The 15628-nt window shown below is 27.8% G+C and overlaps 2 protein-coding genes across 4 annotated transcripts; both read left to right on the forward strand.

Moving 5' to 3' along the window:
* Positions 1–786: 786 nt before the first annotated feature.
* LOC111413732 (tropomyosin 2) lies at positions 787–3307 on the forward strand. 2 transcript variants are annotated; one of them, XR_002706207.2, is made up of 6 exons: positions 787–890; positions 1723–2024; positions 2080–2213; positions 2279–2676; positions 2782–3016; positions 3125–3307. XR_002706207.2 is itself a non-coding variant. In XM_023044825.2 (5 exons), the coding sequence occupies exons 2-5, from the start codon at positions 1785–1787 to the stop codon at positions 3205–3207; spliced, it is 855 nt and encodes a 284-aa protein (XP_022900593.1). In that variant the 5' UTR covers positions 788–890; positions 1723–1784; the 3' UTR covers positions 3208–3307. The 2 variants fall into 2 exon arrangements, 1 of the variants encoding a protein (XP_022900593.1); XM_023044825.2 differs by lacking the exon at positions 2782–3016 and having other exon boundaries at positions 788–890.
* Positions 3308–3583: 276 nt separating this feature from the next.
* LOC111413728 (Synaptotagmin 4) lies at positions 3584–15382 on the forward strand. 2 transcript variants are annotated; one of them, XM_023044802.2, is made up of 5 exons: positions 3584–3669; positions 7481–7928; positions 7979–8351; positions 8575–8892; positions 8950–15382. In XM_023044802.2, the coding sequence occupies exons 1-5, from the start codon at positions 3615–3617 to the stop codon at positions 9067–9069; spliced, it is 1314 nt and encodes a 437-aa protein (XP_022900570.1). In that variant the 5' UTR covers positions 3584–3614; the 3' UTR covers positions 9070–15382. The 2 variants fall into 2 exon arrangements, with proteins under 2 accessions (XP_022900570.1, XP_022900571.1); XM_023044803.2 differs by lacking the exon at positions 3584–3669 and adding an exon at positions 3721–4027.
* Positions 15383–15628: the final 246 nt, after the last annotated feature.

Raw genomic sequence — 15628 nt, forward strand, 5'->3', positions numbered from 1 at the left:
CATTCTTGCAAATGTTATAAATAAGTTTGGTGTATCGATAATGGACTCTGCATTCTTGAAGTACTAGCAAAACTGCCATCAACTCAATTTAAATCAAATTTTATAAATACCTCTAAATACCCATCTTGGGTAAATACCCCAGGTATATATCCAGGGAATTTTCCTTTGAAAATAAATACCCAGGTATTTAACAACACTGCTCTCAACGTAAACACTAGGATTAGATGCACAGGAAAGTGTGAACGCATTTCCCAAGCTTCTAGAGGATGAAAATGGGGATAAAATCCAAGCTGCAGGTTATATTTCTCATTCGAAGCCCATATCAGGAGCTCAAAGCAACACCGAATCTATTTGATTATTAGCTGGATTTCTTAGAAAGCTCTGTATTCTTGAATCATCATCATCATCGAGAAGGCGGACCAGAAAACATACTGAAAATTATCTCTTACTATGATAAGGAAATCTCCTCCATTAATCTTTACAGACATCGAATGAGTTTCAATCATTGCAGAAAATGTAACAATCAGAGAATAAAAATTCTGCGTTGTTTTTTACTTCCCTCTGCCTTAATTTCAAATCCAGCATTTTTCGATGATAAATTTAATGATCAAGACTTAGATAGCCTGATGAACATCAAGTTCATTTAAAATTAACTATTTCCAGAATTAGATTTACCATTTTGTCTTTCTTAATTAACAATGTATTTAATGATCCAGATTTGAATACATTTTGGGTACTGTTGTACACACTATGTCCGATTCTATTTGTGTACCATGAAGAGTAGGGCGTAGGGGAATGACGGGATAGTAGGGAGGAGGCGGCGTCGTCCTCAGGCGTTGCGACGCCCGCAGACCCAGGATCTAGCAGCTTCTGAACAACTCCAGGCGCAGGTAGGTCTGTCTCTGTGTGCTGCCTTAAGAAAAAAAAATCATTTTTTAACCTAACAATTTAAACTGAACATTTTTTGTCCCCATTATTAACACTTAATCAAATTTTAACATTGCAATTCAAAGAGATGAGCTGTTACTGTTACGTATTGATGTGTTTGAAGACGATCATTTTTGAAATCAAATTAACGAATTTTATTTGGTTTTAATTGGATGTATTAAGATTTTCTTTTGACGGTGTTGTATTACAAAAGCATGTTGTTTCGTCATGTTCTTGAATGACATGACCATTAGTGGATGGAGCGCCATTTTGCATCTTCGATCTTTTTCTAAACGGTTTACAGTGAAAATCTGTGTTGAACTTGTTCGAAATGTGGGAGGAATCAAGTTAAATTTAGAGAATTTGGCTATTTAAAGAGTTGCTGTAGTGGATTTTGATTTCGAAAAGAAAACGTTCTTTTAATTTTTTTTTGAACCATCTTCGATAACTTTTTAAAAGGAATGTGTGAAAGTTAATCACGAAATAATTTATCGATGTTATTTATTTAACGTATTGAGTTTGTTTCTGCGCCAACCTCAGCAGCAAGTGTGGACTAGGTTCCAAAAATAACCCGCTCCTAGTATAGCCTGATCTCCCGGCATTCTCTCCGTCTCTTCCAGTGGGAAGCGCTGATCTAAAATTTCGTAAAGGACCAGGAGCGTGTAGGTGTTCGCAAAGCACACGCTGTATAAATAACTTGACCCATTTATACAATTTTACTTCTTTTACAAAATTCTGTTTCAAATTTCAACTTGTTATTGATACTTAGATTACAATTTAAATTTTTTTTATTAGAAGCCGTTCGCACATCTTTTTTTGGTTTTTTCTAAAAGTCCGCAAAAAGAAATCCATCAACCATGGACGCGATCAAAAAGAAAATGCAAGCTATGAAGCTTGAAAAAGATAATGCTGCGGATAAAGCGGACGCGATGGAAGGCCAATACAAGGATGCCAATGCCAGGGCGGAGAAGGTCAATGAAGAAGTGCGCGAGTTGCAAAAGAAGCTCACTCAAGTTGAGCAAGACCTCGTAACCACCAAGAATAACCTCGAACAATCCAACAAGCTTCTTGAGGATAAAGAGAAAGCTCTCACCAACGTAAACATTTTCATCTTAATTCAAAAACGTCATTATTAATTATGCTACGTTTTAGGCTGAATCTGAAGTCGCCGCTTTGAATCGTAAAGTCCAACTTATTGAGGAAGATTTAGAGCGATCTGAAGAACGTTTAACAACTGCCCAAACCAAACTTGCCGAAGCTTCCCAAGCTGCCGACGAAAGTACTCGGTAAGTCATTTTTTCTCAACACCTTCTTCATCAACTTAAACATATCTTTCTGTCATTACCATTAGTATGTGCAAAGTATTGGAAAATCGTGCCCAACAAGATGAAGAGCGCATGGACCAACTCACCAACCAATTAAAAGAGGCCCGTCTTCTCGCTGAAGATGCCGACAACAAATCCGATGAAGTATCTCGTAAGCTGGCCTTCGTTGAAGATGAGTTAGAAGTCGCTGAGGATCGTGTAAAAGGCGGTGATGCCAAGATCATGGAATTGGAGGAAGAGTTAAAGGTTGTAGGTAACTCTTTGAAATCTTTGGAAGTATCGGAAGAAAAAGCCAACCAAAGAGTTGAAGAATTCAAGAAGCAATTGAAGACGTTGACCGTTAAACTAAAGGAAGCTGAAGCTCGCGCTGAATACGCTGAAAAGACGGTGAAGAAGTTGCAGAAGGAGGTTGATAGGCTTGAAGGTAAATCTTATTTATTTTATATTTAATCCTATTTTTGCTTCAATTTAATTTTTGCTTCAATTTATGCTTCAATTTTTGCTTTAATTTTTGCTTTAATTTTTACAGACTTTGTACATAAGGAAAAAGCTAAATATCAAGGAGTTCTTAATGATATCGACAAGACATTCGTTGAAATGACTGCGCTTAGTAGTAACAAATAGAAAAGCTAACACTGCTGCCAAATTAAACCAAAAAAATTAATTTCTTTAGTTTAATATTTAATTTTTAATGTTCTCCTATTATTTTTTAGTTTTTAATTTTTTTTGGCTGCTTCTTTTATTTTGCTTCTTCAAAACTTAAGGTAACCCAGCTTTAAAATTATTTTTGTGGCGTTAACTCTTCCTTATTTATCATTTCTGTTTAAAAAGAAATGTTTCAAATTGATTCTAATTTTTATAATTTTTTTTAGATGAATTGGGTATCAATAAAGATAGATACAAGTCTTTGGCTGATGAGATGGACTCCACCTTCGCCGAATTGGCCGGCTATTAACCCATTGAAACATCTACACACTCTGTTAAGTTGAGTCAACACCAAAGAACACGCGGTTATTAATAACGATAATAATAAAATAAAAAATTATTAATTATTATTTGAGGTATAACGTTTCTGTGCTATTTAATTTAATTGTACCTATGAACATAATAATAAAAGGTGAACTATTTATTTAAAAAAAAATAAAATTAAGATACGTCATCACACAAGGAGCAAACAATGAGTTACATTTCACTTAATATTAAAGATCTATTTTTAGTTAAGTTTTATTTTTAAAAATGGCAATTTGACAATGTCGTACTAATAATAAAAAAAATACCTTAAAATCACTGTTAAAGTTATTGTGTCGATGTCAAATTGACAAAAAAAAATTTAATAAAATAAAAATATGTCCAGATACAGTTATGATTCAAGAAGACGAAGAATGTGAAGAAGTGTTTAATCAAGGGGGTTCTTTAGGTAAGATGTCGCTAAGAAATATATTAATTTTAATTTCCCTATGACTAATAACATAAGTTGTGAGTAATAAAGAGTTTAGAAATAATGGCGTCGTTGTCCTGGGGGCGCACGCGTTGCCAATATTGATTCGTCCTCGACGTAGAAACTCACCCTTATTCAGAACAAACACCCCTTAAAACGTACGCCTGTCTGTCTCCAAAACTAAACGCGATCCTGAGGGGTTAACCCTCATCTTCCCTTAAAATTAAAAAAAACGAAACGAAAAAGTTATTCGAGTGTCAGGTTTTTGGTTTATCTAGTGTAGTTTAATAATTTGAGATGGTGGAAGACGGTCCTGAAATAAAAGCCATCGAGAGGGGTATGTTGAAATAACAAAAATGATTTTCTAGAAACTACTATTTAAAGAGTTGATTTCGAAGAAATTTCAAACATTTTCTTCTTAACTTTAATCAATACTTTGAAGCAATTCTTTTATTTTTCTTAAGAATACGATTAATCGATATGTCGTCAATTAATCAAAGAATTTAAAGGTCAAATTTATGATCATCATTTCGAATTTATGTATTATGCCCAAGTTGATTTAGAGTTCTTTTTAATCCACCCCGTTATTTTATGATATCTCAAGATATATCCGATATCAAATAATAAATATTTAAGAGAATTAATTAAAGGTCAAATCTTTATTCTTTAATATGAGTCATCGGGAATTGAAAATGTGTCATTGTTTGATAGATTATAATCTCAACAATCAGGTGATTGTGGTCAAGAATTTGACAAAATTAATCAAGATAAACGCAAGAATGCCAAAATTTGATGTTTTTTGACACAAAAAATGTTGTAGTTCAAAAAGAAAAACAGATAGAAAGAAATTTTTATATGAAAAAACATTTATAATTAACATTAAAATCATATTTAATGATTGGTTTTAATCCACCAATCAATTTTGCCAACTTAGCATAGATAAAAGCAAAAATTACCTAAATATGACGATTTTGACACAAAAAATGTTGTAGTTCAAAAAGTAAAGCAGATAGAAGTAAGTTTTTATATAAATAAACATTTGTAATTAATCCTAAAATCATATTCAACAATAAGTTTTAACTCCCCGATTAAGATTGCCAACATAATGTGGTTAAAAAGGAAAAATACCTAAATAGGACGATTTTGAAACAAAAAATGTTGTAGTTCAAAAAGAAAAACAGATAGAAAGAAAATTTTATATAAAAAAGCATTTATAACGAACATTAAAATCATATTTAATGATTGGTTTTAATCCACCGATCAATTTTGCCAATTTAGTATAGATAAAAGCAAAAATTACCTAAATATGACGATTTTGACACAAAAAATGTTGTAGTTCAAAAAGTAAAGCAGATAGAAATAAGTTTTTATATAAAAAAACTTTTGTGATTAATCCTAAAATCATATTCAACAATAAATTTTAACTCCCCGATTAAGATTACCAACTTAATGTGGTTAAAAAGGAAAAATACATAAATAGGACGATTTTGATACAAAAAATGTTGTAGTTCAAAAAAAACCAGATAGAAAGAAATTTTTATATAAAAAAACATTTATAATTAATATTAAAATCATATTTAATGATTGGTTTTAATCCACCGATCAATTTTGCCAACTTAGCATAAATAAAAGCAAAAATTACCTAAATATGACGATTTTGACACAAAAAATGTTGTAGTTCAAAAAGTAAAGCAGATAGAAATAAGTTTTTATATAAAAAAAACATTTGTAATTAATCCTAAAATCATATTCAACAATAAGTTTTAACTCCCCGATTAAGATTGCCAACTTAATGCAGTTAAAAAGGAAAAATAGATAAATATGACGATTTTAACACAAAAAATGTTGTAGTTCAAAAAGAAAAACAGATAGAAAGAAAATTTTATATAAAAAAGCATTTATAACGAACATTAAAATCATATTTAATGATTGGTTTTAATCCACCGATCAATTTTGCCAATTTAGTATAGATAAAAGCAAAAATTACCTAAATATGACGATTTTGACACAAAAAATGTTGTAGTTCAAAAAGTAAAGCAGATAGAAATAAGTTTTTATATAAAAAAACTTTTGTGATTAATCCTAAAATCATATTCAACAATAAATTTTAACTCCCCGATTAAGATTACCAACTTAATGTGGTTAAAAAGGAAAAATACATAAATAGGACGATTTTGATACAAAAAATGTTGTAGTTCAAAAAAAACCAGATAGAAAGAAATTTTTATATAAAAAAACATTTATAATTAATATTAAAATCATATTTAATGATTGGTTTTAATCCACCGATCAATTTTGCCAACTTAGCATAAATAAAAGCAAAAATTACCTAAATATGACGATTTTGACACAAAAAATGTTGTAGTTCAAAAAGTAAAGCAGATAGAAATAAGTTTTTATATAAAAAAAACATTTGTAATTAATCCTAAAATCATATTCAACAATAAGTTTTAACTCCCCGATTAAGATTGCCAACTTAATGCAGTTAAAAAGGAAAAATAGATAAATATGACGATTTTAACACAAAAAATGTTGTAGTTCAAAAAGAAAAACAGATAGAAAGAAAATTTTATATAAAAAAGCATTTATAACGAACATTAAAATCATATTTAATGATTGGTTTTAATCCACCGATCAATTTTGCCAACTTAGTATAGATAAAAGCAAAAAATACCTAAATAGGACGATTTTCATACAAAAAATGTTGTAGTTCAAAAAGTAAAGCAGATAGAAGTAAGTTTTTATATAAAAAAACATTTGTAATTAATCCTAAAATCATATTCAACAATAAGTTTTAACTCCCCGATTAAGATTGCCAACTTAATGTGGTTAAAAAGGAAAAATACATAAATATGACGATTTTAACAAAAAATGTTGTAGTTCAAAAAGAAAAACAGATAGAAAGAAATTTTTATATAAAAAAACATTTATAATTAATATTAAAATCATATTTAATGATTGGTTTTAATCCACCGATTAAATATGCCAACTTAGTATAGATAAAAGCAAAAATTACCTAAATATGACGATTTTGACACCAAAAATGTTGTAGTTCAAAAAGTAAAGCAGATAGAAGGAAGTTTTTATATAAAAAAACATTTGTAATTAATCCTAAAATCGTATTCAACAATAAATTTTAACTCCCCGATTAAGATTGCCAACTTAATGTGGTTAAAAAGGAAAAATAGATAAATATGACGATTTTAACACAAAAAATGTTGTAGTTCAAGGAGTAAAGCAGATAGAAATAAGTTTTTATATAAAAAACATTTATAATTACTTAATCGATTTTACACAACACTGCAAATTTAAGAAAGCTACTTTCCCTTAAGAAAGTTGAAGATCTATACATCAAGATCACAACCAGCTTGCAGACAAAGATCTTCTCAGCTAGTCCATTACATGTTAGATGCTTGTGGTATACTTGTTTTAATAAACGAGGATTTGACAAAGTGGCTTAAAAGACACTATATTGTCAATTCTTGTTTACGTAATCTCCTTACTTAACTCGAATACGACGAGCAAACATAGAATGAATTCGTCTCCTCAAATCATGTTGGATCATGACGAAATAATTTCAAATAACCAAAGTAATTGTGTCATCCGGGAGATATGAAAAATCGCTTAGAATTAATTCAACTTATTTTTGTTCTTTCAAAAAAGTCGAATTCTACTCACGACTTATATAAAATATCGAAAACAACCAACAGATGGAGACGCGCAATTGCTTTTACTATTTAAGATATGATTATCACAACAATTTAATATAAATTTAAAATTTTCTTTTCAGTTTCCTCTCCAACAATCGTAGCTTTATGCTTAGGAGGTGCAATATTCCTTTTAAGCTTAATAGCTGTCACCTACTTTTGCTATCGACGAAAGAGGCTTCAAAGGGCAAAATACGCAAACACCGATCAACCGCATCCATTTCGTTGCCGTCGAAAACCAACGGCTGTTAAAAGTCCAGCTGGGTCGACTCATTATTTGAAGAAAAGCCCGAGTCCGACTGGCGCAGGAAAAACCCCGCCCGGAATTAGTCCGTCGACTTCCGGTGGACCCTTAGAATGCGGGATTATTCATCCCGATATTAACGAGCCGTGCGGGGAAGTACCCAAAGATTTTTATACCACCGAAAGGGAAATAAGCGTTATTACACCAACTAAAGAGGAAATTGAAACGAATGAGAAAAATTTACAACATAATGTTAATTATTTGGGGCAATTGGTTTTTAAATTAAGGTAAAAAAAAATTTAGGTTAATCAAAAAAAATTATTAATTAATTTTTTAGGTACAAACATGAAAAAAATGCTTTGGTTGTATCCGTTGTACGTTGTAGAGATCTCCCAGCTAAAGATCCAACTGTAGGTTCAAGCGATCCTTACGTAAAACTACAATTATTACCGGAAAAGCAGCACAAAGTGAAGACAAGGGTTTTGAGGAAGACTAGAAATCCAGTTTACGACGAAGATTTTACTTTCTACGGGATCAGTTTCAATCAGCTTCCCAGCATCACGCTTCATTTCGTCGTTTTGAGTTTCGATCGTTACTCTCGAGATGATATAATCGGAGAAGTTTTTTGCGCTTTGAACGGTATCGATTTAGCGAATATAGAACATCAACAGATGGCTTTAACCAGAGAGATTCAACCGCGTAGTTTAAAAGTAAGCAAATCGAGGATTCGAACTGATCCATCGAGTACTTCGAGTAAAGGGGTTAAATTTCAATGAATAATTCTTTTAATTTAAAATAAAAGTAACGTAAGGGTCGTGTATTAAAAATTAAGAAAAATATAATAAAGCGAATTTAAACTTTTTTATGATTTTGATTTGGTTTTTTTTATCTTTTACTTTTTCACATTTTTAGAGCGATTCTAATATTTTCCAGATTCGATCTCAAGGAAGAGGTGAAATCTTGGTTTCTTTATGCTGGCAACCTGCCGCAAATCGATTAACTGTGGTCGTTTTGAAAGCGAGAAATCTCCCAAAAATGGATGTAACCGGTCTTGCTGATCCTTACGTAAAAATTTATCTTCTCTACAACGGTTTACGTATTGCAAAGAAGAAGACTCACGTTAAAAAACGAACCTTATGTCCGGTTTTCAACGAGAGCTTTGTTTTTGAAATTCCAGCTGGGGGTGAAGGATTAGAAAATGTTAGCTTGGAATTCTTGCTTTTGGATTGGGATAGAGTCACTAAAAACGAGGTAAATTGGTTTTTAAAAAATAATTATCATTTTAATTCTTTCTTTGTTTTGAATTAGGTAATTGGGAGGTTAGAATTGGGTGGTTCAAAATGTACCGGAACAGCTCTTCACCATTGGAACGAAGTTTGTAATTCCCCAAGACGTCAAATTGCTGATTGGCACAAATTACGCGAATGAATCTAAAAGTTAATGTTTAACCAAATGTAGTTAAAAATTTTTAGGTTTGTTTTCAAAAAGATTTCACAAAACCATTTTAGTGAATTGAAATTTTTTTGGAACAGATTTAAGAGTTGTTTATATTGATTTGTTTTTATTTTTTCATTTTGAGTCAGCTGGTACAGGTAAACACCAAAAATATATCAGTTCCTCGAAGCGCGAGGCTCTAGTTTTTAGGGATTATGTATGTTCTCTTCTCTGTACACCATGTTCATCAGCTGAAAAAATCTATTAACTAGAGTAAGCTTTCCGACGTTGCTCGTTGCTAAAAACTTAAAAAGAATACAAACCAAGTAGGATCTGAGTGTAAATAATTATGATTAAATGTACGTGTTTAGCTGTAAGACCAAACAAGAAATATATAAGAAGCTTAGTTTAACTTGCGAGTTATTAAAGAAAAAACTATAAAAAAAATTACTGTTTCTTTGTAATTTGAGTGACACAAAAAGAACATGCAACAAAAGAAATTTTACATGTTGCTTTTGTGATCGACTTTGGAGGGTTAAATATTCGTTTCAGAGAGTGTGATATAGGCATAAGCTGCGTACCAATTAAGTAGGCACAATATGTAAACAGATTGTTATTTACATAATAAATACAGGATGTTTTAAAAGTACTTAACATAAAAATATTGAGCAGATAGTTTTAAATCATTAATTTCAAGATAATTTGCATAAAATTAAACAAGTATTTGAGTTATTATGACGAAAAATTAATTCTAAATCAAAAAAGGAGAATAAATTTTTTTTGTATCACCCTTCATTCTTGAGATATTCTCTTCTAAACATTTGATCATTATTAACAATAAATGTTAGATTCGTATTTAAATGGAATTATCTCAAAAATGAGAGGATATAAGAAAAAATTACATTCTTTATTTTCGATTTTAAATTTATTTTTTTATAAGAAAGTGATCTCAAACATTCAAAAAAATAATAATCGTAATTATGAAATTAAAATGAACCATTTAAAACATTCATTTTTTTCACAAAATCATCCGTATTTTATAAATAACCGTGATTAAGGGAAAATCTTTAACTAATTCGGACACAAAAATGAATTTTAAGTCGAAAAGAAAGAATAAATTTTTTTTGTATCACCCTTTGTTCTTGAGATATTCTCTTCTAAACATTTGATCATTATTAACAATAAATGTTAGATTCGTATTTAAATGGGATTATCTCAAAAATGAAATGAAATAAGAAAAAATCTTATTCTTTATTTTCGATTTTAAATTTATTTTTTTATAAAAAAGTGATCTCAAACATTCAAAAAAATAATAATCGTAATTATGAAATTAAAATTAACCATTTAAAACATTCATTTTTTTCACAAAATCAATTGTATCTCATAAATAACCGTGATTAAGGGAAAATCTTTAACTAATTCGCATACAAAAATGAATTTTAAGTAGAAAAGAAAGAATAATTTTTTTTTGTATCACCCTTCGTTCTTGAGATATTCTCTTCTAAACATTTGATCATTATTAACAATAAATGTTAGATTTGTATTTAAATGGAATTATCTCAAAAATGAGAGGATGTAAGAAAAAATTACATTCTTTATTTTCGATTTAAAATTTATTTTTTTATAAGAAAGTGATCTCAAACATTCAAAAAAATAATAATCGTAATTATGAAATTAAAATTAACCATTTAAAACATTCATTTTTTTCACAAAATCAATTGTATCTCATAAATAACCGTGATTAAGGGAAAATCTTTAACTAATTCGCATACAAAAATGAATTTTAAGTAGAAAAGAAAGAATAATTTTTTTTTGTATCACCCTTCGTTCTTGAGATATTCTCTTCTAAACATTTGATCATTATTAACAATAAATGTTAGATTCGTATTTAAATGGGATTATCTCAAAAATGAGAGGATATAAGAAAAAATTACATTCTTTATTTTCGATTTTAAATTTATTTTTTTATAAGAAAGTGATCTCAAACATTCAAAAAAATAATAATCGTAATTATGAAATTAAAATTAACCATTTAAAACATTCATTTTTTTCACAAAATCAATTGTATCTCATAAATAACCGTGATTAAGGGAAAATCTTTAACTAATTCGCATACAAAAATGAATTTTAAGTAGAAAAGAAAGAATAATTTTTTTTTGTATCACCCTTCGTTCTTGAGATATTCTCTTCTAAACATTTGATCATTATTAACAATAAATGTTAGATTTGTATTTAAATGGGATTATCTCAAAAATGAGAGGATGTAAGAAAAAATTACATTCTTTATTTTCGATTTTAAATTTATTTTTTTATAAGAAAGTGATCTCAAACATTCAAAAAAATAATAATCGTAATTATGAAATTAAAATTAACCATTTAAAACATTCATTTTTTTCACAAAATCAATTGTATCTCATAAATAACCGTGATTAAGGGAAAATCTTTAACTAATTCGCATACAAAAATGAATTTTAAGTAGAAAAGAAAGAATAATTTTTTTTTGTATCACCCTTCGTTCTTGAGATATTCTCTTCTAAACATTTGATCATTATTAACAATAAATGTTAGATTTGTATTTAAATGGAATTATCTCAAAAATGAGAGGATGTAAGAAAAAATTACATTCTTTATTTTCGATTTAAAATTTATTTTTTTATAAGAAAGTGATCTCAAACATTCAAAAAAATAATAATCGTAATTATGAAATTAAAATTAACCATTTAAAACATTCATTTTTTTCACAAAATCAATTGTATCTCATAAATAACCGTGATTAAGGGAAAATCTTTAACTAATTCGCATACAAAAATGAATTTTAAGTCGAAAAGAAAGAATAAATTTTTTTTGTATCACCTTTCGTTCTTGAGATATTCTCTTCTAAACATTTGATCATTATTAACAATAAATGTTAGATTCGTATTTAAATGGGATTATCTCAAAAATGAGAGGAAATAAGAAAAAATCTTATTCTTTATTTTCGATTTAAAATTTATTTTTTTATAAGAAAGTGATCTCAAACATTCAAAAAAATAATAATCGTAATTATGAAATTAAAATTAACCATTTAAAACATTCATTTTTTTCACAAAATCATCCGTATTTTATAAATAACCGTGATTAAGGGAAAATCTTTAACTAATTCGGATAGAAAAATGAATTTTAAGTCGAAAAGAAAGAATAAATTTTTTTTGTATCACCCTTCGTTCTTGAGATATTCTCTTCTAAAAATTTGATCATCATTAACAATAAATGTTAGATTTGTATTTAAATGGGATTATCTCAAAAATGAGAGGATATAATAAAAAATTACATTCTTTATTTTCGATTTTAAATTTATTTTTTTATAAGAAAGTGATCGCAAACCTTCAAAAAAATAATAATCGTAATTATGAAATTAAAATTAACCATTTAAAACATTCATTTTTTTCACAAAATCATCCGTATTTTATAAATAACCGTGATTAAGGGAAAATCTTTAACTAATTCGGATAGAAAAATGAATTTTAAGTCGAAAAGAAAGAATAAATTTTTTTTGTATCACCCTTCGTTCTTGAGATATTCTCTTCTAAACATTTGATCATTATTAACAATAATTGTTAGATTCGTATTTAAATGGGATTATCTCAAAAATGAGAGGAAATAAGAAAAAATCTTATTCTTTATTTTCGATTTAAAATTTATTTTTTTATAAGAAAGTGATCTCAAACATTCAAAAAAATAATAATCGTAATTAAGAAATTAAAATGAACCATTTAAAACATTCATTTTTTTCACAAAATCAATCGTCCCTTATAAATAACCGTGATTAAGGGAAAATCTTTAACTAATTCGGACACAAAAATGAATTTTAAGTCGAAAAGAAAGAATACATTTTTTTTGTATCACCCTTCGTTCTTGAGATATTCTCTTCTAAACATTTGATTATTATTAACAATAAATGTTAGAGTTGTATTTAAATAGGAATATCTCAAAAATGAGAGGATTTAAGAAAAAATTACATTCTTTATTTTCGATTTAAAATTTATTTTTTTATAAGAAAGTGATCTCAAACATTCAAAAAAATAATAATCCTAATTATGAAATTAAAATGAACCATTTAAAACATTCATTTTTTTCACAAAATCAATCGTATCTTATAAATAACCGTGATTAAGGGAAAATCTTTAACTAATTCGGATAGAAAAATGAATTTTAAGTCGAAAAGAAAGAATAAATTTTTTTTGTATCACCCTTCGTTCTTGAGATATTCTCTTCTAAACATTTGATCATTATTAACAATAAATGTTAGATTCGTATTTAAATGGGATTATCTCAAAAATGAAAGGAAATAAGAAAAAATCTTATTCTTTATTTTCGATTTAAAATTTATTTTTCTATAAGAAAGTGACCCAAACATTCAAAAAAATAATAATCGTAATTATGAAATTAAAATGAACCATTTAAAACATTCATTTTCTTCACAAAATCAATCGTACCTTATAAATAACCGTGATTAAGGGAAAATCTTTAACTAATTCGCATACAAAAATGAATTTTAAGTCGAAAAAGAAGAATAAATTTTTTTTGTATCACCCCTCGTTCTTGAGATATTCTCTTCTAAACATTTGATCATTATTAACAATAAATGTTAGATTCGTATTTAAATGGGATTATCTCAAAAATGAGAGGATATAAGAAAAAATTACATTCTTTATTTTCGATTTTAAATTTATTTTTTTATAAGAAAGTGATCTCAAACATTCAAAAAAATAATAATCGTAATTATGACATTAAAATGAACCATTTAAAACATTCATTTTTTTCACAAAATCAATCGTACCTTATAAATAACCGTGATTAAGGGAAAATCTTTAACTAATTCGGATAGAAAAATGAATTTTAAGTCGAAAAGAAAGAATAAATTTTTTTTGTATCACCCTTCGTTCTTGAGATATTCTCTTCTAAACATTTGATCATTATTAACAATAAATGTTAGATTCGTATTTAAATGGGATTATCTCAAAAATGAGAGGATATAAGAAAAAATTACATTCTTTATTTTCGATTTTAAATTTATTTTTTTATAAGAAAGTGATCTCAAACATTCAAAAAAATAATAATCGTAATTATGAAATTAAAATGAACCATTTAAAACATTCATTTTTTTCACAAAATCATCCGTATTTTATAAATAACCGTTATTAAGGGAAAATCTTTAATTAATTCGGATAGAAAAATGAATTTTAAGTCGAAACGAAAGAATAAATTTTTTTTGTATCACCCTTCGTTCTTGAGATATTCTCTTCTAAACATTTGATCATTATTAACAATAAATGTTAGATTCGTATTTAAATGGGATTATCTCAAAAATGAAAGGAAATAAGAAAAAATCTTATTCTTTATTTTCGATTTAAAATTTATTTTTTTATAAGAAAGTGATCTCAAACATTCAAAAAAATAATAATCGTAATTATGAAATTAAAATGAACCATTTAAAACATTCATTTTTTTCACAAAATCAATCGTACCTTATAAATAACCGTGATTAAGAGAAAATTTTTAACTAATTCGGATAAAAAAATGAATTTTAAGTCGAAAAGAAAGAATAAATTTTTTTTGTATCACCCTTCGTTCTTGAGATATTCTCTTCTAAACATTTGATCATTATTAACAATAAATGTTAGATTCGTATTTAAATGGGATTACCTCAAAGATGAGAGGATATAAGAAAAAATTACATTCTTTATTTTCGATTTTAAATTTATTTTTTTATAAGAAAGTGATCTCAAACATTCAAAAAAATAATAATCGTAATTATGAAATTAAAATGAACCATTTAAAACATTCATTTTTTTCACAAAATCAATCGTACCTTATAAATAACAGTGATTAAGGGAAAATCTTTAACTAATTCGGACACAAAAATGAATTTTAAGTCGAAAAGAAAGAATAATTTTTTTTTGTATCACCCTTCGTTCTTGAGTTAAGCGCTTCTAAAGCATTTATTGTTATAAATACAATTTCATCAAATTTGAATTTAATTGGGTATATCTCAAGAACAGAAAAGGATATCAAAGAAATTTTGATGCACATTAATTTTTAAAACATGCTGTATTTAAAAAAATATTTTAAAAATTAATTTATTTTTTAAATTCTTCCCGATTTTGGCTACACTTAAAATGGTCCATTAGTGGCACGTGGTTCACTCCTTAATTTAACATTCCTTTCTCTTACATATTTCCACTATATGTGTATATATATAATATATTAAAAGGTAAATAAAATAAATAAATGGTTAAATGGTTTTCAACTATAAAAAAAATCTCAATGATTTTTTATTTTTATTTTTATTTTTAACCCCTTTCCAACCGCACGCAAATCGGAATGTTTGTTGATTTTATATTTGGAAAAATTAAATTTACAGCAAGGATACATAGAAAACGTCGCGACGATGATGACGTCGTGGCCACAGCGTCTTGGACGTCGTCCCTATCGTCTTGGCAACTTGGTCCATTTTTTTTTTTGATTTTCTATTGCAGAATATCGCAACCACCACGTCGTCGTTGGACGCAGT

This window comes from Onthophagus taurus, chromosome 10 (genome assembly GCF_036711975.1).
Source record: "Onthophagus taurus isolate NC chromosome 10, IU_Otau_3.0, whole genome shotgun sequence".
Taxonomy (NCBI): Eukaryota; Metazoa; Arthropoda; class Insecta; order Coleoptera; family Scarabaeidae; genus Onthophagus; species Onthophagus taurus.